Consider the following 22,708-nt stretch of genomic DNA (forward strand, 5'->3'; position numbering starts at 1 on the left):
TAAGACAAATGGCTCAAGGTAATTTGTTTCAGGATGTTCTGGAAATGCCCTTCCAGTTTCTCATCTCCAGCTGTTGTAATTTGATTAGTATCATAGAATAGTATCGTAGAATTAACCAGGTTGGAAGAGACTTCCAAGATCATCCAGTCCAACATATCCCCCAGCCCTATCCAGTCAACTAGACCATGGCACTAAGTGCTTCATCCAGTCTTCTCTTGAACACCTCCAGGGACGGTGACTTCACCATCTCCCTGGACAGCCCATTCCAATGGGAAATCACTTTCTCTGTGAAGAACTTCCTCCTAACATCTGGCCTATACTTTTAGCATACTTGATTTCTGGGATAATAGCTCCACATAGCCCCTGGGGGAACAACAACAACATGGTTAGTAAAATACCATAGAAGTTTTAGTCCTAACTCTATTGACCCAATATGGTATGACTAAAGATGGCATCAACTCAATATATCTGCCAGACAGCTGTGTTTCTTAAATGGCCAAATTATCAACACCTGCTTTCCACACTCCTTTGCTAAACCTTTGCATTGTTAAAATTATAGTACTTGAACAGGAAGACTGAAAGAGGAGTTTACACAGAATCTATTCTGAGGGAAAGGACTTGGGGACAAACTGAGGAATATAGAGGTGTGCCTGGTATGGTTTTGCTTTAGGAAGAATAACATTCATAACGGAGGAGGAGTTTGCAAGCAGGAATATTGCTAAGTTGCTTGATTCATTTACTATATGCACTGAACTATGAGAAGGGGATGGTAGTAACTGCAGGGTAAATATAGGATGTCAGACTGCTGTTGGCATAACTGCATTTCACCTTTGATATTTTCTAGGGTACTTCATCTCTGAAAGAAAATATGAAGCTTTCTATGCATCCTTGAGACTGATGGGAGAGTCATGGCAGTGAGAGGACTTAACTCGCTCTCTGCGCAGTGTTGTGGTCTAGGCTAGAAATACACCAGGTGCAAGCATTGTTTTGAACACTTCAGCAAGAGTTCTGGAAATAGTTCTGAAAGAGGTAGACCTTTGGTGGAAAGCCACACAGGAACTCAGGTTAAGATTTGGTTATTAAACATCCTTTCCCTTTCAGGAAAAAATTCTGAGAAGAATCATGTGACCTTAGCAAAACCAAATTCTTATGCTGCAATCCAAATAATTCAGGGAGCAGTAGAGGTGATAAACTGCTTCTCTTTAGGCATCAGTGGTATTTAAAATGAGTGGATTTGACATCTACTGTGTTCAACAAGCAGTAGCTGAAAGGAAAAAAATACTTGAATTCTATTTTATGGTTTGAAAGTTTGGTATGTGGGTCTTTGTTTGTCTGCATGTTTCTAACCTTGTTTACAGTCTTTTTTTCTTCTAAATCTGTCTTAAAAAGTCTTGAACTAAATATCCAACTCAGGCCTATCATAAATGTAACTGTTCTCTAGTGTTCAGGTGAAATGAGTTCTCTGCTGTGGTCTGCTATTACATCAGAGGTGTGGGCAAGTGAGAAAGGCAGTCTCCTTGTCTCTGGGTAATGCTCCTCTCTGACAGTGACTTTTCTAATTCTTTAAAAACTACCTTTATGCCTTCTCATGAGGGAGAAGTAAAATAGTGACATACATAATGTGTGGGTGATGGATGATGTGGCCAATAGACCACAAGGGGTGTCTCACAGTGTGGCTATAAAGAATCAAAATGCTTTCATGGTGATGGATTGCTTTGTTGACAGAAAGCAGGTAACTTTTTTGGTTCTCTGTTTGTAGGTTTATTTTACCTTCTATACTGTATGTCTCAATTAGTCTCTATCAGGTACCACTAAGGTATGAATCTGGACCTGAATGAAACAACAGACAATGTAGTTTCCTACTTCATAAAAACAACAAAACCCAACAACCTGCCCCAAAAAAAAACAAACTCACCCCACCCTCCCCAAAAACTTATTGAACAACAAACACCCAAAGAAACAGCCAAACAACAAAACCCCCCAAACCAACTGACCATAAAACCCAAACAAAACAAACAGGAACACCCCAGTTCCTAAATGTTAGGAATTCATGAGCAGAATCTTTCTTCTCCTGGGCTGAGTTAATCCTCCCAGGCCTGAGGTCAGTGCTCCAGCAAGCCCAGAGAAGGGATGAAAAAGTAGTCCTTGGGTAGAAATTATAATGGGCAAGAGTTTCCAAAAATATCCTGCCCATGATTGCTCTTTAGCTCAGTTTTAATTTACTTTGTGTGACTGGCAACAAATTGTTGGGTAAGCAAGGAGTGGATTGCCTTTTGCTCTGGAAGATGAAATCAAACTCAGTATCATCTTAAACATTATTTGCTGCTTGCTGAAAGCCTTACTTTTGCAGTCCTTATTTCCCTTCAGACAGGCACGACCTACAGTGGGAGCAGTGATAGCGCCTGCAGAGGATGCCCAGGGAATGCACTTAGTTTTGTGAAGCTGATGCTTTGAACCAGAGCTGTGGATTTAACTTCTAAACCCCAGTTCTCAGCAGTAGTGTTCTGCTGCCGATAGATATTGCTGCAGGACTCGTACTTCATAAATCTGGGGTGTTTTGAGCAGCAGTCAGAAACCTTAAGTGGTTCATGAGAAGGAAGTGGAAATTAATGAAGTCTCTGACATTCTTTCCTAGGTGACAAGAGCTCAGGAAAAAAATGTTACAAATATTTTTAATTGTTTACAGGATAAGAATGTGAGTTTGTTCTATCACTAGCTAAAAATGCTTCACATTGTTTCACTTCAGGAGCTCATCAACATCTGGCAGGTTATTTTCCTGTTCCATGTATTGGTTATTCAAAAGTAGCCCTTAGGCAATTTAGGCCACAAGAACTAATTCCTTTTGTTTCTGTTTTTGTAGGCATATGAAGAAATACAGGAGTGTCAGAGTAGGAAAGGACTCCTGGTGTCTGCTGCCAAGCTCTTGGTTCTGCTGTCAACTCATCAGGTTGTGCCTTAAAACTGAATAGAGAATGGTCTTGCGAGCTTTGTGTTGGAAATCTATTCCAGGTTGCTCTGCTCCTCACTTTGCCTTTTTTCCAGCAGTGCTATTGACCTTGCTATTCTATACATTTCTTCCTCCTCTTAGATTTTTTTCTCCTCCCTCCCAGTGTTGTGATTGCCTGATATAAATGCCCTCTCTTAACACAAATCTCCGACCTTCATCTTGTGTCTTAGATACAGCCTTTGTCTCTTGGATTGTCTTAACGACCCGTTACTCTTTGCCTTGCAATCCCTTCTTTGAATCAAGGCAAGCAGTCTAGGTAAAAACCTCCTTAGGACCTTGACTAATATTAGGGCTTTCTTTTCTCTACCAGAAGTACTTGGAGCAATGCATACTAAGGGCAGCACTGATTTCGTATGGCTTGCTGCAGTTCAGCCTCCAGGGCAGTACTCCCACACTCTTCTCTCAGATTTTGCAAGGAGCCCACATTTTTCATGCATTTTCCCAAGCTTTGACTACTCAACCTTGTATTTTGTGCTACTAACATTCAGGGTTTTCCCTCTCTTTGCGCTTCAGTCCTGTGGTGAATGCAGTCTTTGAAGTGATGATGATGTATTTTATAAACAAATTCTTTGTCTGTAGTCAATCATGAAGGGCTTTTTGATGCAAAGCATCTAGCAGATTTTGTTATCACTTGGCAGATGCCTCAACAAAATCTAACTGCTTCTTGGCAATGGTGTGTTTAATTAAACAAAAACAAAAGGGGCTTTTACATTCTGACTTTCAAGCTCTGATCAGCTGAGAATTTCATTATAAGAAGACCTAACACTTTTTTGCTCTTAACTGTGATAAGCCTCTGTGCAGTGTCGGGAACCTGCATAGACTCGTTGGAAGCCTAAAAGATAATAAGGGCCTTATTGAGCTGGGTGCTAATGGACAAGAAGTAAAGAGACAACTCTGCAGCTGAAAATACAAGAGGTATAGTGCTCTGTTGAATACTAGAAGCTTTATAAAGAAATAGATCTCTGGACTGAAGACTGAAGCTCGTGTATTAAAAGCCTCTCTATTTTTCATCCTCTCTGTAATCCAAAACTCTGACAGCAATTCTGCAAGGGCCACCTTCAACCTCTGGCAAATGGGGTGTGCAGACTTCTTTTATTACATCTGCTGTGCTTCAGTTTAGGAGTGCAAGCTAATTCTCCCCAGTACATTTTTTGTAGCTATTCTGTCACTCCTCTTTTTTAGATGGTATGGGAAGAGGGAAAATATAACCAAGGGCCTGTGGGTCAAGACAGAAGCAAGTTGATGTGATGCAAAGGCCATGCACAGAAGCAGAGCAAACACAGCAGATGGTGTTGGGTCACTCCCCAGAAAGCAGGGCTCCAACACATGTAGCAGCTGTTCTAGAGGACAAGCACCACCACCTAATGCCCCACATTTCCTTTTTTCCCTGGTCTTTTATATCTGAGGTGATGCTGTATGGCATGGAATACCCCTCTGGTCAGTTTGGGTCAGATGGCCTGGCCACGTCCCCTCCCAGGATCTTGCCCATCCCTCAGCCTCCTACTGGGGGAGAATGTTGGAAAAGCACATCCTGGATGCTTGGCTTAGTAGCAGCCAAAACCTCGGTGTGGTATCAACACTCAGCTAGAGCACTGCAGAACAAAACCCCGGTGTGGTATCAACACTCAGCTACAGCACTGCAAAACGTAACACTAGAAGGATGCGCTGGGGAGAACGAACTCCAGCTCAGCTGAACCCAATGCAGTCCTGAATCCGTTAAAATAGCTCTTTCTGTAAGCTGTTTAAACTCAGCCCTTGTGTCAGGACTGGAACCAGCTGAGGTGGTGGAAGGAACAGAATGGATAAAAAGAAAGCAAATTAATTGCTGAAATTACTTGCTCCAACTTAACCCTTCAAGATTGTTTCACTTTTGAGCTGCTTTCCTCACTGAAAACAGTTTGTGATTTCAAACCCACATATTCTCGTGATAAAAATATTTTATCACAAGGGGGCACCAAAGGCTTTTCTTGCAGAGCTTTAGCTGTGCTCTTTTTCTTGCTTTAACACACTGTAATTCGATGTTAAAAACGAAAAAATGTGAATACCTCAGGGCAAGAGTGGCCCTGTGAGCTGCCTACCAAAATCTTTGAGAGATGAGTGTCATCATGAGAAACAGCTCAGATGCGATTACATCTCCAAGGCCTCCTTTCCAGGGTGAAGCTGTGCTGGGCACACAGCCAGATTTTACAAGAACTGGGCAAGATCACAGACTGGCCTGACAGTGCCTGCTGGCTCAGTTCCATGGCTGGCTCAGCCAAGGACCTGGATTATCTGGCAGTCTCCATGCCAGCCTAGCATTGGCTACACAGCATAACTCTGTCATGGAAGTGTGGCAGCTGAAGTGTTTGAGGATTGATAGTTTCAGAAGCTGCACACTCTGGCCTTTATTTCCCACTACAGAAATGTATTTGATGGTAAAATGCATCCTGGCTTTACAAAGCATGGAGAATCTACACATGCCTCCTCAACCTGTCATGATTTAAAATGATCACAGGAAAAGGACCTTCTTGCATGCATTTTATTCCTACTTAATTGGTGTCCTGATGGCTTTAGTCAACAAGAAAGCAAAAGCACTGGGAAAGGGCTAAGTATTCCCATGTAAACTATTTTAAGCAGTCTCAGATGGCAGCATGTTCTGGGTTTAGTCTGCTAAATGAAGACTCTGCATGAACTCTGGAAGTTAATATCTTTTTCTTTAAGTACTTCTGGAGTCCAGGAGTGCAATGGGCAGGAAAGCAGGACACCTACAAAATAAGAAGGCTGTACCTTGTGTAATTAGCATGATTGAAATTGTAAGGAGTGCCTATTTGTTATGGATTCTTATGTCATCATGACACCTGCTGTGGTGACACTACTGTGCTCTGCAAGCGGATGTACCCAAAATCTTCTCACTTCACCCTGACTTCACTTTTTTCCCCTGGTCTGAGACGCTGTTGCTGACATCTGACTATAACAGCAGGATTGGAAGGGCACCTGCATTCAGTGTGCCTTGCTGGGTGGCAGGAGGTGATCTTCTTAAAGGGTCTGTTTGGCATTGCTGCTGCGTGCGACTCCTATCTGCCTAAGCTACTTCATATGCCTCTTCTGTTGGCCCTCTAATTGACAGGTGTTAAGCCAAGATCAAGAAACTGACCTGACTTAAACCAAGCTGCAACTAACCACAGAAAAATAAAAGTTGTCATGAAATTTGCGTGCAGAACTGAAGATAAGAAGTGGTGGTAGACTTGCAAAGCTTGAATTGGCACAGCCAGAATCCATTACAAAGCAGGAGTCCAGTTTATCTGCATGACAAACATTAAATACACAGTGACAATGCAGTCTTCTGTACACTGTGCCAAAACTGCAGATCCACCCCTGGCACTGAAATCTCTGAGAAGCACCCCTCACAGCTGCTTCTGGTGGGTATCTTCTGTTTCAGGTGCAGACTATGCTATGTTACACTTGCTTTAATTTTCTGAGCTCTGATTAGTTGAAATTCTCATTATAAAAACTTTTTGTGTTGTCTTCAGAGAATGACTTTGTTTCTAACACACTTCAGCCTGCCACTGTCTCTCCTTAGCAGCAGTGTATTCCAGTGAGGTCTTGATGCTTCTTCCCCAAACTGGAAAAGATAAAGATTCTCCTAAGGTTCTAACAGTTATTTCCTCAGACACTAATGCAACTTTCTGAACGGCTCTGAAGGGCCCTTCAGGTACTGCAGGTGTGAAGTAGGTAGCTTGCATGTGTCATCTAGCAAGTGTACAAATAGCTAAGTGGTCCTTCCCAGTGCCAGTTCACTTTTTAGGTATGCCACTGAATTCCATTTATCTTTTCCAAGACCTCATATTAAGCAAAGAGATTTCAACCTTTATTTCAAGTCTTTCAATTTGAAAGACACCTCTGTCTTGGCCTGGTAGAGTAAGATTGTTATAGGAACTCTTGGGCCATTAGTGACAGGGACAAGACAAGGAATATTCTCCAGTGATAATCCAAATGAAGGCTTGTTTGGAGGTCAAGCCCTTTGGACTTTTGACAGTCTTCTCCAGTAGTACAAACATCTAATGCTGACAGGGCAAAGAAGCTGCATCACATCATATCTCTTCCCTTACTCTACAGCCCCTCCTATTTAATTTGTAAGCCTCTCCTCTTTTCTCTCCCCCTAAGCTATCTCCAGCAATGGGTCACTTTTCTCTCCTTTCAGCATTCTTTGGAGGGCTCCTATTCCAAGTAACTGTTTCCTCAGGTGTCAGCATTAGCTTTTTCTGATGGCCATGGGACTGCATTAAACTGCTGTAAACTAGAGCTACCAGACCCAGCACACAGGCCACACTGCTGCACAGGAAGCTTCCTGCACTTTGCCGACAGAATCGTTCAAAGCCTTCGCCATCTGAAGGCTGATTTGTGCTTTCCTCTCAGAATATAAATCCTGTTGTGGCAGTTCTGCAGCCATTTAAACAAGCTTCCTAGCACCTGCTTCCAGTTCATGGGATTGTTGCTTTCAGGTGCAAAAGTAAAACCATGGCAATGATTCAGAGAAAGAATCGCTACATTTAGCTGAAGTTGGCTTTTTTTGTTAAGGTGGTTAGTTACTAAAGCCATCACGTGACAGAAGGTCCATCTATGCCTGAGATGGGGTACTTCTGTTTAAAATCAATGAGAATGAGTTCACAGCTGCCCTTGGGGACCCTTCTAGATGCACATTTGCATTTTATTTTTTTTTAAACAGTGCTTGACATGTTTTGAATGAGTAATTAACCATGGGGGCCAGCTGACCATCCTAGAAATGTGAGTTTTTCTGGTGTCCTGGAGAACCCCTTTGAACCAAGGAGGAAACTAACATTGTGGGAGTCTCTCCTGCGTGTCTCGTACCTGTTCTCTTTCCTCATGGGCTATTTATAAACTTTAACTGGGGGAAAATGGAGCTGCCTTTGGAATTCTACCAGGTCCAGGCCTTGGCAGCAGGAGGGAGCAGGGAAAGTTGTTACCAAGGCTACAGGTTGTGTTGCTGGCACATCACAACAGAGGCATTTGTACCTGTTGGGAAATAGCCCAAATTTAATCTCAGCCTTAGCAACATGAAACTCCTCACCTTCTCTTGCCTGGCTGCCATAGACAGGGCTGCCTTTGCTTCTTGGGATCGAGCCTTACTGCCTGCTTACAGGAGCAGAACTATTTGACAGGTGATGTGAATCTATTGCTCACTGGCCATATGTTTTGAGATTTTGATTTTTGAGGCAAAATCCCACGTGTCTGGAGGGTTTGGCTAAGGTAGGAGATGGTAGAATTTATTCTTTTGGGCTAAGAAACTCCGGGCAGTTGAGAAAAGAGCGTTCAGTTTTGTTCTTGCTATAAGGGTCTGCAGGTGCCCACTTCAGAGGCAGCTCTTCTGAGACTCTACTGTCTGCGTGCCTGCTAGGAGTGACCGCAGGGAGCTGTGCACGGGCGGCAGAAGCCTTTGCTCACTGCCCAGTTCAGCCCTTGCATTGTCTGCAGTGCCATGGCAACTCTGCTTTGAGTTGCGCGGCAGAGCCAGACTGCCTGCTGCGGGCCGGCAGTGCCCACCCAGGCCCAGGAGCTCTGCTGCTTCCAGTCCTGGTCTGCAGTCAAGGGTTCCACCTTTGCAAATGAGGTCGCACACTTGCAGGGGTGAGTGCTGGCCCTCCTGTGGGTAGACTCAGAATGCAGTCGAAGAGGATCACCACCGGTAAGCAACTCTCTTGTGCAGGGGGCTGGCCCTGGGTGATTGTCTCTGCTACGGCGAGGGGAATACAAACGAGCAGGAATTTGTACTGCTGGCTTTAAACTGGCCCAGCGCAACTCATTAGTCTGAATAGAGAACTTCCTTCAACTGGCATCGCAAATACATTCCTAGAACGAGTGAGAATTGGTTATCTGGGAACACTTACAATTAGGGGTTTGTTATTATTTTTATCATCTAATTTGTGATAGTTGCTCCTTAAAGCTTGTGGAGTCTCATACAAATCATTTCCATTGAACCTAGCAAGCTTCTCATTGATTTTGCATAGGGAAAGCTGACAAGAAGTTGCTCTATATGAGAAATCATCTGGGTAAATAATGCTTGCATGACACTTAAGTGACTCTTGTGCTAGCCAGCCTTTTGATGCATGGCTCACCTTTGCTGCATGCTGTTAGAAATTGGTTTATTTCAGAATATCCAGGAAGGTTGTCATGCCTCGCTACTTTGTCTTTCTGGGCAGGAATTGAAGTTGAACAAGCTTGCCTGTATTTCGTGCATGACCTGTGTTCTGCTTTTGTGTTTCAGAGCCTCCCTCTGTAACAGAAGAAGTGTTTGTGAGTATGCTTTGTAAGGCTTGAGTGTTCATTTGGTCATGCGACCACAAGGGAAAAAATAACTGGCAAAAAAGGGGGTTGGGAACTGTTAGGCTGCTTGTTTCTTCCCTCTAAGTATAGAGTACTGAGTAATTCAAGAAGCTCATTTGTGTGAGGGTGGTGAGAGCGTGGCACAGGCTGCCCAGAGAGGTTGTGGCTGCCTCTTTGGTGGGGGTGTTGAAGGCCAGGCTGAATGAGGCCTTGAGCAGCTGAGTCTAGTTGATGAATCAAGCACCATGTGCACATTTCTTGCTGTTATATGAGACTACAGAGGATTACATTCTTGGCAAATTAAAACCACGCTACCTGCATGTTCTTAAGGAGTTTATACTTCAGCCAGTAATAACTGAATTGTTTTGAGTAAGTCTTTTGAAATAATAGAATGTTTTCATGGGGTATTATCATATCTTGGGCACCTTCAGATTCATCCTTATCAGTGTCAGATCTAATTGTGCATTACCCAACCCAGACACGAGACAGACTGCGGCTTGTTGCTGACAAATGTTTTAGTGAACGTTAACCCTTGCTGGATTGACTTCTGGATCTGATCGGTTGCCCTAGCGACATTGGCGAGAGGCTTTTCTGTGACTTCAAAGGCTGTGGTGAATTCGCTCGTTTCATCAGCGCCTTAAGAAGCCCAGGTCCGTGCCGCCGCAGCGCAGAAAGCCTCGTTTGCAGTGGGGGCAGCGTTCGTCGCGAGTTTGCCTGTCCTGTGTCAGTCACAGCAGCAACTCTAAGTGCTAAGCAGTAAATGTAGGACCTGGCCGGACAAACACCATCGGGTATGGTTCTGACCTGCCAAGCAGCACACAAGAGCCTGCCTGAGTTCATTTTAAAGTGCACTGGCTCAAGATTTCTTCCTTACCTGAGGACAAGCTGTCTTATACTGGAGTTTGGATCAGGATGCTGGCTGCATACAAGGGATACTCTGCAGAATCTCTCTTTAATGCTGTTCCTCGCTAGTGCGTTTCAATGCAATCAACCTGGGAAAGAGCCAAAAGGGTTGTGTCATGAGACCTTTGTTGGTACTGCCAAATATATTAGATTTAGATGCATTCTTCCAGCATTGCAGGGCAGAAATAATAGCATAGTCAAGAAACTGCAGCTATTAAAACCTGTTTTCTGAGTTTTTGCTACACTGAAGACAGGTTTCTGAAGGTTGATGGAATAATGTTCTCGTTTCACCTTCTGCTGCATGGCAATGGGAGAGGTGGTGGTGATAAGCACAGTAGAAGACTATGATCCATACTTGCTGATTTGTCAGCAAAAAGAAATATCTGTCTATTCTATGGGTTTTGAGTTGTTAGCAGGGTCTGAAATGCAGGTGTTGGACAGGGTACAAAACCACCTGCAGATGCAGGTCTTCACTTCTGGTGAGGTCAATGAGCATTCTCCCAGTTCTGTCAGATCCTAAGTATGGCTGCTTGCTTCATGAGCCCAATTATAGGGCAGTGAACTTCCTTTTGTTCCCCCAGTGTCCTCTAGAACATCCCCAAGCAGCAGTATGGGAGAAGAGGCAGGCTCCCCCTTCCTAGATGCGTGAGAGAAAGCTATAAAAGGTGGAGAATTTCTAGACCATGGCTTGTGCATGCTTTCTCAAAGGTAAACATGCACATCTGCAGCATTTAGAAGCTGCAGGGTTTAGAAAGGCTTTAGTGGAGAGTTCTTGGCAAAGGACTTACCTTCTCCTGTATTTTTGAAATTGCTGAGGAGTGCCTGGAATATAGCAGTGCTTCAATGATTATGTTCTCAGAAGCAGCTAGTGCCATTTGACAAAGGTTTGCAGGCCATGACTTATGGAAAAAACACTGCTTGAGTCAGGAGTGCACTCAGAGCATGTTAGGAAGACTGCTTGAGGCAGGAGTGTGCTCAGAGCGTGTTAGGAGCACTGCTTGAGTCAGGAGTGCACTCAGAGCACGTTAGGAACACTGCTTGAGGCAGGAGTGTGCTCAGAGCGTGTTAGGAACACTGCTTGAGTCAGGAGTGTGCTCAGAGCGTGTTAGGAACACTGCTTGAGGCAGGAGTGTGCTCAGAGCGCGTTAGGAACACTGCTTGAGGCAGGAGTGTGCTCAGAGCGTGTTAGGAACACTGCTTGAGTCAGGAGTGCGCTCAGAGCGTGTTAGGAGCACTGCTTGAGTCAGGAGTGCGCTCAGAGCGTGTTAGGAGCACTGCTTGAGGCAGGAGTGCACTCAGAGCGTGTTAGGAACACTGCTTGAGGCAGGAGTGCACTCAGAGCGTGTTAGGAACACTGCTTGAGGCAGGAGTGCGCTCAGAGCGTGTTAGGAGCACTGCTTGAGGCAGGAGTGTGCTCAGAGCGTGTTAGGAGCACTGCTTGAGGCAGGAGTGTGCTCAGAGCGTGTTAGGAGCACTGCTTGAGGCAGGAGTGTGCTCAGAGCGTGTTAGGAGCACTGCTTGAGGCAGGAGTGTGCTCAGAGCGTGTTAGGAAGACTGCTTGAGGCAGGAGTGTGCTCAGAGCGCGTTAGGAACACTGCTTGAGGCAGGAGTGTGTTCAGAGCATGTTAGGAACACTGCTTGAGGCAGGAGTGTGCTCAGAGCGTGTTAGGAACACTGCTTGAGGCAGGAGTGTGCTCAGAGCGTGTTAGGAACACTGCTTGAGGCAGGAGTGTGCTCAGAAGCGTGTTAGGAGCACTGCGTGAGGCAGGAGTGTGCTCAGAGCGTGTTAGGAACACTGCTTGAGGCAGGAGTGTGCTCAGAGCGTGTTAGGAACACTGCTTGAGGCAGGAGTGTGCTCAGAGCGCGTTAGGAACACTGCTTGAGGCAGGAGTGTGCTCAGAGCGCGTTAGGAACACTGCTTGAGGCAGGAGTGTGTTCAGAGCATGTTAGGAACACTGCTTGAGGCAGGAGTGTGCTCAGAGCATGTTAGGAGCATCACTTGAGGTGAGTCCGTTTGGAGCGCCGCTCGAGGCAGGAGCCCGCTCGGAGCATGCTAGGAGCGGCCTCAGAGCATGTTAGTGCAGACTGGTAAAAGCTTTGCTTTGTGTGTCTCTCTGCAGGAAGAATGCTTGGCCACAGATGATGTGTTTGTGGACTACTTCAATGAATTTTTGAGTCTTCCAGTAAGTACCTTACAGAAATCTCTTGCAAACTGCAACACCTCACTAGTAAGCAGTTAACTCATCTTAGAACGTTTTGATGTTGCCTCTTGGTAGCTAAATGGCTTCCAGGCATTGTCTGTGTTCTAGTGGTAACAACTCTTATGGTAGCTCAGTGTTGCTGTCAGCATCAGAAAAACAACTCTGTCTGGACTCCTGGGGATAGCTTTTCCTTCTTGCAAAGTGGTGTACTGAAATCACAGTGCACCAAAATAATATGACTATGAAGTGGAAGAGACACATAAATAATCGTTTAGAGTGCATAAGGAGTCTGGCTTTGTTCCAATGTCATGGCATGCCGATAGAACAAATGTTAGCCCTGTCACATTCTTCTGGCAGTGCACTTAGTGATTAATGCAAACATTTTAGCACAGGAACCAGCTCTGTTTCTCTTCAAGTCTGTGAAGGTCTCAGAGTTGGCACTCCCCTTCTCTTCCTCTCTTCTTCCTCTCCCATCTGCAGCTGGAAAGATCTGTGTGCCGATCCAGTTGCAGTTGACTCACCATACTCAGTGCCCTGTATTTAACCAGTTGCTGTATATTGTTGACATGAGAGTCACAGATCCTGTCCTGCTCACTTGGTGTGGCAACCTCACCTAACTTCAGCCTTGGCCCTGACTGTCCACGTTCTCCCCATGCTCACACCCGCAGTCCCCTGCAAAGTGGCACAGACTGTTCCACATTGTCACTCATGGCTTTAATGGGCTCTCCCAGCTAATCTAACCAGAGCTGTCCCACAGGCTGTCCCCCTCCTAAAGTGCTGCCGTCCAGCACTACGGAAACATCTCTGCATTTCTGCAACTTGCCTGGTAGGAGCCACCACCAGCTTTAGGAAGGGCTAGAATGTTTCTTAGTGCTCCTTGGACCTAAGACCATGGTGCAGCTGCTGTTGGAAGTTCAGCTATGGTCCAGGTGTACCAAACTGAACTAGAGATAGACATTCTCTCTAGGCCTCAGCACAGACTGGTGTAAAAGTGCACATAGTGGGAGTTGCAGAGCTAAAGATGGTAGAACAGGTTATTCATGACAGTTTTCACCCTTGCACTCGAGTTTGGAGGTGTTAACTCTGTCAGAGAGGGTTTTGTGCATGGCAGCAATAGTAGCTTTGCAGGTGCTCAGCCTTTACCTGCTTTCACCACGCTGCAAGAGTCCTAAGAATAGTTCTGACAAAGCTAGGGAAGCATGGAAGAAAACGTGTGCTCAGAGGGCTGTGGATTTTCCTCCCTCCTCCCTTCACCCTCTCCTTGCAGCTGGTTTAGGATATCTGCCTAAATCCAAGCCTAACTATGCCCCCTTTTATTGTGAGCCTCTTTCCACGTGCCAGACTGTTCTTAGCACAGGGATGCCATCTTCCACCCTTTGATGCCTCTTTGGAAACTCTGCTGCAAGTGTTCCCCAAATCACAGGCGATGGAGCAAGTAAGAAGCTCAGCCTGCTTAGTCACTGGATCTCCTTGGGCATCTGTTGGAGGCCAAAATTCTGCTTGGCCTCAGAGAGCTTCTCAGCCCACAGTCCTGGCACAGCTCAGCAGCTCTGAGCTGCAGCGATTGTCCAGGTGCTCCTGGTGGCTCTGGAAGGCCACAGAGAAGAGCTCATAGGCACTCTGGAGTAAATCCTGACAGTTTCTGAGATGACACATGGTCTCTCTTCTATGCATTTAGTTATCTTCATGAGAAGAGATGCTCTTTTAGCTGTAATGTTCTTGTAATTTGGTTTACTTTGATCTTTTCCTGGGGATTTACTCTCTCCAGCCTTAAGTTCTATTAGTACCTTGAGTATTGTGGTTTGAATACCTTATATTCCCAATTTCCCTCTCCTCCTCAGAAGGCTTTTGCTGAAGCACAGCCTTGAAGTTTCCATTGCTTTATTCTTGTTTTGCTTGTGAGCCGTTGCCTGGTGACAGTGTTACCCAGGTGTGCTAGTAGTTAGGCAACAAGTTAAACTGCAAATAGTGTGTGACTCCATCCCAGAAGCCAGGGGTAGCAGATGGCTATTTTAAGAGACTGCCTCTGCCTTGATTGATAATGCACCACTGGCGTACAGAAAATCTACCACTGGGGACTTGCTGCTGCAGCCTCCTTGGTGCTTGACTTACACTGCAGCCTCTAAGTGATTCTGTTGCTATAGTAATATTGAGTGCAATCTGACATGGATAGCTAGGTGTTCTAAAGGTAGTGGAATGAAGGATAGATTGTACAGAAAGTGCTTTTGAAGGGTAAAATAATACCAAAGCCCCCTCCTGAGGGCACTTGTTGCCAGCAGTATGGTGGTTTCACAGTAGCAGAAACCAATTACATGACATACAAATGAATTACACCTTCCTTAGCAACTAATCTGACACGAAAGGCTTAAGAGAAACATTGGCCTGGATACATTTCTGTTTCTGGCCAGTAATGCATCCCTGGAATTTGACTCTTTCATCAATATATTTAAAACATCCAAGAATACACAACTCGGAAGTCAAACATCACCTCCCAGCTTGGTGTTGGAGGCCTCGGGAAGAATGCTCAGAACTGTCTGGGTATATTTCCTGCACTCTACAAGCTGCTTGAATTCCATCTTGTCCATGGTGGGGCCTTACCCCTCATTTTCCAGTTACCAGTGGTCCTAATGGGGACCCCCTCCTCTCTGCAACCTCAAGGGGCTGCACGAGAGACAAAAGCTAACTCCACCTGACTTGTATTCAGGAAATGACACTCCTGCCTCTGGGTTTCCTTGAGGAAGAAAGCTACCAAGTGACCACAATGTTACTGGCTTCAAATCTGAAGATGATTTCTTTCAAAAACCATTATCAAAGGTTTGAACTCAATGCTTTGACAAGACAGTCTGAGAAGATGGCTTATCTGGCTACTCTGACACCAAAGCATGTGTGCATCTTGATGATCCTGGAGATAGCTACCTACACCTTGGCCCAAAACCTCAAAGTTTGGACTAGAACCACCTTTTTTTTCAATCAAGTGTGTGGAGTGTTCCTCTTTTTATCCCAGCAGTGTATGTTCTTTTGTTCTACTTGTAGATTTGTCTGATGGATAACTTGTAGTCAGACTCCCCAGATGCTTCATCTTTTAAAAATTGTCCCTAGCACCTGGTTTACTGCATCAACTTTTTCAGTTAATTAGAATGTGTAAGTTGCAAAGGGTTAAGTAAGAGTAGATGCATGGTCAGTTAATGTTGTCTTAGTTTTCAAGTTGAACAACATGGAACTGAAATAATCTGGTTGTGTCTAGTTAGAATCACAGGATGGTCTAGGTTGGAAAGGACCTCCAAAGCTCACCCAGTTCAACCCCTCTGCAGTCATCAGGGGCATCCTCAGCTAGATCAGGCTGCCCACAGCCCTGTCGAGCCTCACCTTGAATATCCCCAGGCACAGAGCCCCAGCCGTCTCCCTGGGCAGCCTGTTGCAGTGGTTAGTTGGGTGGCTCTTTGTTACAGAACTTGCACTTGGCTTTTTTCTGAAGCAAGAGCAGAGCAAATCCTGACTGACCAAAGCATTTTGCTTCTTAGTGTGCTTTCTTCTGTTTGCTTTTTAAAGCATGACAACATAAACAAGGTAGGACAAGGAGGTTATGAAGGTTGCTCATTCAGTCGCACTTAAAAGCTGGGAGCAGCCTAAATGAGGTTTGACAGTAAATGAAATGTACACGTAGCAAAGTGGGAGGAGGTCTGAATGAGGTATAGAGAAACCTACTGCACATAAAAAGTTCTTTAAAATTCTGTTCAGTACATCTGGAGAGAAAAAACACCAAAAAGTGCAGAGTACCCTGGAGAAAATTAATGCCAAAAGAGGCACAAGGTGTCAGAGAACGAAAACCAAGCCAGGAGTTCAGCTGGAGTTAGGTAACTAAACAGACTAATGCAATTTAATGCGTGGCTTTGAGCAGTGACAGTCTGATGTCATAAGCACTAATCACACACTTAAAGCTCTCACATGCTACGTGCTTTGCCAGCCTGAGCTTCCACAGCGAGACGTTATGGGATAAGTAGGGAATGTTGTAACCACATGTTGCAGCCACATGGCTCAACTCCGGGCACTGCTCCGCAAGGCACCGATCTACCGAAGGGCCTCGAACAGAAGCAGCGAAAGAGCTGACACAGGCATAGTTACTTTGGGCTTACACAGGTGTGAAGAAGAATGAAACTGCTCTGCAAGATCTCTTGGTGTTATGTGCAGCATTCATTCAGCATACATGGAATGTGTGAGTTCTGTGTGATACACCACAAAGTTGGAGGAAATGAAAAGCACCGTGCTGAAGTGCAAGGGAATGACAACTGCACAAGTGCCAGGCGGGATCCTGTCTGGAACGCAGACAGAAGGAGCCTTGGCACCGGGTCTGGATCTGGGCAGGATTTAATTCAGCTCTTAGATACAGTGTGCCTGCCTGTCCTCCCCCTCAGCCTGGAGCTGCTTAGATACTCTGTATAATCTCATATTCGTGTCTGTCCCAGGCATTCCCCATCCATATTTTTCTGCTTTATTTCAAGGAAGAAAACTTGGTCAAGGTGGTCTCTTAGGGAAATATTTTAAATACTTTTGAGCACTAGAGCTCAAAAGGTGAAAGATGGCTCTGTTTCAGTGTGTCCAAGTGGGGGTTTTGAGCTGACAAGTTACAATCAGGTAGCTGAAGCTGATTCTATAGCCAGGATCTCACAGAACTAATGCTGTGTAACAGAATCCGCCGCAGGCCCGAGGGTTTGGTAGATGCTTGACCTGCAAGTAACAATGTGGTACAAAGCCTTTCCTAGACGTGGAAATCTCCAGATTCATCTGCCTCAAAGGCACCTCGCATTTAAAAGGTCAGCTTCTTTACCAGTCTTTTCAAGCCTTGATTGTGGTAATGAATGAGGAGATCCGATCCTGTGGGTAAGCAGTCTCCTGCAGAACAGCCACTGAAGTCACAGTGAATTACATGTTCTAGAGATCTGAGTGCTGGATCTGTTGTGTACATGTGAAAAAGAATGCTCTGTGCTCTAGAATGAGTTGCATTCCTGGCAGTGAAGCGTGGCTGAGACAGAAAGTAAGAATGCTTTGGGAATCTGTGCAGCAGAGAGACTAGAGAAGAACACAGGAAAATGACTTCTCTGAGCCCTGAACACAAACTACAGCAGGTAAGAGAAAGAAGCCTCCTAACACCAGCTTGCATTCTGTAGGGTGCTTCTCTGCCATGAAAAGGAACTCAGTCAAATTAAAGAGTTCCCTCACTGCAATGTTATAAACTTCTTTTGTAGACTTTTGCTCAGCCAGTGAAGTTTAACTCTGACTTTGGGGTTTTTGAAGTTGTTAATGATGCCCCACAACACATGCAAAGCCAGCTGAAAAGAAGTCTAGATGATCAGAAGTCTCCAGCCTTCATTTACGGCATCCTGAGGAAAGCAAAGAGTGCTGGGCAGATCTCCAAACCCTGCAGTGCTTCTCCAGCCTTCGCTGCTGCTCCGGAGGACAACACCGTGGTGAGCATCTTGCACCCTCCGCTTCATGTTTAGCTCTTGCTGTAGGGATGCTGGCAGTAGTTGTTGTCTTTGGCTTGGTAGCTTGGGAAAAATGTTAACTTGTGTTAGGAAAACAGAAAGATGGGCCACAGTATGCCCTGCCCCACACACGTCTGGCAGAGCAGTGGCTGGGATCACAGCTGTACATCCTGCAGGAATACTCTGCAGGGCAGGACGCAGTTGTGTGGTCTGAATACTTCTGAATATTAAAAGAAAAAATATTATGACAACAGTTGCTTTAGTAGTGATCCCTGGAATGTGCAAATTGACTGAAACTAATGCATCTCAGTCTTTCCTTATTAATTAATTTCCTTGTGTGGCTATGAGCTCATCTGTGGTCTGGCAAAACAAGGCTCTGTCTTCCATTAATTCCCAAGGGATTTGCATAGCTAACATCAGTCGAAGTGGCCAGAGAAAATAATCTTTGGCAGCAAGAAGGCTAAATTAAAGGAAAGTTAGGCTGGACTTCAGAAAAAAAAACTTGTGTTAACTTCCTCGGGCAACATCAGTTTGGGTCTCCTCTCTACTTTTAGGGCTTTCTTCATACCCACATTAGGCAGGTTAAGAGCAGGAGCTGAAGCACCATATGCACCTGGGAGAATACAAGACAGTGGGAGTTTAGTTGTAAGCAGCAGCCTTGGAGGAGACAAAAATACTTCTGGGATACTTCATTTCTTCCTTTGTTGCTTACTTTGCACTGGTGTGACTGATGTGACTTCAGTTCATTTCATTCAAGGCCAGGCTAAGGTCTTGCTCTGTTTTCAGAAGCAGCTGCTCTAAATGATGTCATAGCTGGAAAGCTGAGAGAGAAGCAGGGAGCTGGGAGCTGGAGAAGTCTCTGCCCAGTGTAAACTTAATGATTTTTCAGAAAAGCAAACAGTGCTGAGAGAGGTCAAAAGGCAATGACACTTAATAAAATAGTAATGTGAGATTGCAATTACCTGCACCTAAGCTGCACAATGCTATACCAGGACAATTACCTGCATCTAGGCTGCACAATGCTATACCAGGACAATTACCTGCACCTAAGCTGCACAATGCTATACCAGTACGAGGCTCACAGCTCTCCCTACATAGCTAGGTAATTGTTCTAACAAACACTTCACCTGAGAGCACAGAAGCAGAAGAGCTCTTCTTGATAGTTGTTTTTGCTGCCAGGATTCAGCTGAGGAAGTGCTGTGTGCTGGTGCGAGTGTGACTAACATTGCTCTCTGGGATAACCTCACATGACTAAACCCGTGAACAGCCCTGACCAATTCAAAACCACGTCCCTGTTGCCTGCATCTTCGATGGGGTTTGGAGCACTGCCGCTCTTGTAATGTTTAGAACCTTCCTTTCCCTGGGCTGTTTCCCACAGATGGGAGCGCTGTGGCCTTTTGGGGAGCTCTAAGCCTCACTATGCTTTTTTCTCCTTTTTTTTTGGGGAAAGGAGAATGTTTCTTCTTTTCCCTTCCCTGATTATAGGACAAGTAACAGGTGCCTCATCCTGTTCAGCTCAAGATCTCAAAGTGGAGCTGGAACAAAATGGCCTGCAAAGAGCAGGCCAAGAATTGTGGCTGTAACTAGCAAAGTTGGAAGTCAGCTTGGCTCATTGTATAAGGCTGCGACTGAACCAGAAGCCATCCCAGACTAACACCATCAAGTAGTTCAGTTAGAATCAAGCAGGATTTGATCTTGCAGGCAGCAGAGGATGCTGCTGCCTTGGTGGTGACTTTTCTTTTTACAACTGACAGTTGCTTGAATGTTGCTTTCCTACAAAAAGTCAGCTTCGGTGTCCATGGGCAGCACATTACGAATGGAAATGAGCTGGGACTGGAGAATCCTAGCAGTTCCTTCAGGCCACAGCCTGAATTGAAACACTAATCTTGTGAAGAAATACACCCAGCAGTCTGTTTCTCTGTGCTTCCCTCTCAAAGTGTTCGAAATTGACAGGCAAGCAAAACTTGCCTGCCTGTGTGCATGCACACTTGCAGATGATTGCTAGGGAGGGAAGCATCTTCTCGTTGATGCTCCAAATCAACTTGGTGTAAAATATAGGGTGAAAAAAAACTTGCAGCACTGGGCAGAATTGATCATGGCGATGGAAAGTAACTGGCTGGCATCCCACATACCTGACTTGAGAGAGCCCCCAGCTCAGCAAAGCACTTAAGTATGTGTTTAGCTTTAATCAAGGGAAGTTAAACACATGCTTAAACTTAAACACGTGCTAAAAGCTTTGCTGGATTGGGTCCCAGCAAGGCCTAAGGCTGACTGGGCAAGGAAGCTCACCGAGGTAAGAAATCCCATGGGATTAAATGTAGCATCTTTCCCTGAGTAAGGGGGGAGTAGAGATTCTGTCCTCCTGATAGGAGATAGAGTTTTGTGTAGCAGCCATGTACAGATGTGAGCATGTTATGAATCACTCAGACACAAAAGTGGGCTGGGAGTCAGTAAATACATAAATATGAAATGCCAAAATAAAGAGACAATCTTCTGCACTTGAAAAAAGCATTGTCAGCTACCCAAAAGAGGCAGACACTGTGTGGTGGGGAGCAATTAGTCTCCATCTCCACAAATTACACTGTCTGAGTCACTGCCAACATAAGCTTTCCATATTTTGAGATATTTTCTTCTCTCTAAATGAAACCACCCACTTTCTGAGTAATGCCCCCCAGATCTAGATGAGGCAGAAATAACCCTTGTCCCTAATGGAATATTAGCTCATGGAAAGAGCATGTAGAATGCAATCTGCATACGCTGATTACTTGATACAGCAAGTACCACCCATCCCTGCCCAAACCTTGCCTGGTTTTGTGAACAAGGAGTGACTAAATTCTTCTAAATCATCAGCCTCACCTCCACTAAAAGGAGAAATGCACCTCGGATTCATAAACCATGTAATGCCCTAAGGGTGGGCAGCACCCCCAAAGCCTTACACCAAGTGTGCTGTGTCCCTGCTGAGGGAAGCAGCTGTGGGTCTCTGTGGCCCACAGCCTTGTTCTCTGTGTAAGGACTGGGCACAATTCTTTGGCTCTCTGTAGCTTGCTGCTTGGCCTGGTTTTAACTCAGCTGGCAACTGAGTGCCAGCAGGCCAATTACAACAGAGGGGTTTTCTCCTTCCCCTCTGGGTGGGCAAGGAGGCAAAGAGCTGGGAAAGCTGAAATGTCAGCTGAGATAAGGACGATTTACTGCTCTATCGCAGGGATGTTGGGTTACACCAAGGGGAAACAAAGCCAGGAGAAAAGGTACCAGGGTACCCAGCAGATAAAACCACCCTTGCAGTGCACAAACCAGAACAAAAAGAGGAGAACCCCCCAGAAACTGGAGCAGAGACACGCAAAGCCCAGCAGAAGGAACGTTCCAAACTACAGAACATAGCACAGGTCCCAGCACCCCCAGGCAGCCCCTGTCCTGCTGGGCAGTGAGCATGCTGTGGAACAAGGGATCCAGCTTGCTCTGTTGCTCTGTGCCTGTCCCTCCTGGGGAGCCAGTCAGCCAGTTTGCTGCTCAACATCTCCCTCTCAGCCTGGACACCGCTCTGCAGGCATTTCTGCTTTGCTGAGGCTCTGAAGCTTAACCTGCCTGAGCAGAGCCTGCCAGGGGCCTGATTCAGTGCACTTGGGCTTCCACTGGAGGAGTTACTGTGGGCAATGCAGCCCAACACAACAGCAGGAAAGGTGACAAGTGGTCAGCCTGTGGCAGGATTTTAATATCCACTGCTCTCATTCTGGGAGTATGATTTAAGAGCTCCTTACTCTTCAAATTCTGTGAAAAAATGTGGCAGAGTTTTGGTATAAATGTGACCAAGTCAGAAAGATGAGCAGGCTCCTACTGAGAAAATCTATAGAATCCCAGAATGGCTCAGGTTGGAAGGGACCTCAGAGCTGATCTTCTCTAACCTCCCCACCATGCCCAGGGACACCTCTCAGCTAGACTCAGCTGCTCAAGGCCTCATCCAGCCTGGTCTTCAACACCTTCAGTGAGGAGGCAGCCACAGCCTCCCTGGGCAGCCTGGGCCAGACTCTCACCACCCTCACACTCAACAACTTCTTCCTCAGCTCCACTCTAACCCTGCTCTGCCTCAGCTCCAAACCATTCCCCCTTATCCTGTCTCAGGCACCCTCAGGAACAGTCCCTCTGCAGCCTTCCTGCAGGATGCCTTCAGACACTGGCAGCAGCTCTGAAGTCCTCCTGCAGTCTTCTCTTATAATTTAATTTGCACTAGGTATTGTACAATCCAAGCATGCTTCATGCCTGCATTACTTCTGAAGGTAGAACATCCATGATTTGGTTTAAAAGTGCTCTTTCTGTGCTCTTACCATGAAATCAGATTCAGGTGTCTACAGCTGTTGAAGGAAAGTAAATGAACTCAATTGTCCCAGCAAGATCCAGGCTGAACTGAGTAACAAAGGTGATGTTTGCCCTCCTGAAGCAGTGCTTCTGTGGAAGGGGGATGGAGGGCACGGATGCCATGGCAGGCAAAGCAGGGAAGCCAAGCACGCTGCCAGCTCTGGCGTTTCTGTTTCAGCAGTACCTCGAGCGAGGGCAGGCGATGCAGTGGGTGAAGGAGGAAAGGCTGCCAGCGTTTCTGGAGAGCGACTGCTACTTCGAGTACAGGTACCGCACGCCCCTCCGCTGCCCCTCAGCTCTGCCGCCCTGCGGCTGTCTCCTCTGCCCACTCCATCTCGCCCCGACTCTTAGCATGTTTTCTCCCACCTCTGGTCACCTTTGTTTCATTTTAGCATAAAGCAAACCCAGAGACTTTTTCACTTGGTGATCAATGCTTTGAAGTC

The 22,708-nt window shown here is 45.7% G+C and overlaps 1 protein-coding gene across 1 annotated transcript in view; it reads left to right on the plus strand.

Moving 5' to 3' along the window:
- The first annotated feature begins 8,368 nt into the window (after positions 1 to 8,368).
- Positions 8,369 to 22,708, plus strand: part of RGS22 (regulator of G protein signaling 22) — a 56,284-nt gene continuing 41,944 nt past the window's right edge. The window contains exons 1-5 of the mRNA XM_064154024.1: positions 8,369 to 8,690; positions 9,270 to 9,298; positions 12,352 to 12,414; positions 17,676 to 17,897; positions 22,447 to 22,532. Of these exons, the coding sequence (XP_064010094.1) occupies positions 8,666 to 8,690; positions 9,270 to 9,298; positions 12,352 to 12,414; positions 17,676 to 17,897; positions 22,447 to 22,532 (425 nt within the window). The 5' untranslated portion in view covers positions 8,369 to 8,665. The remainder of the gene's footprint in view (positions 8,691 to 9,269; positions 9,299 to 12,351; positions 12,415 to 17,675; positions 17,898 to 22,446; positions 22,533 to 22,708) is intronic.

This window comes from Pogoniulus pusillus, chromosome 14, assembly GCF_015220805.1.
Source record: "Pogoniulus pusillus isolate bPogPus1 chromosome 14, bPogPus1.pri, whole genome shotgun sequence".
Classification (NCBI taxonomy): Eukaryota; Metazoa; Chordata; class Aves; order Piciformes; family Lybiidae; genus Pogoniulus; species Pogoniulus pusillus.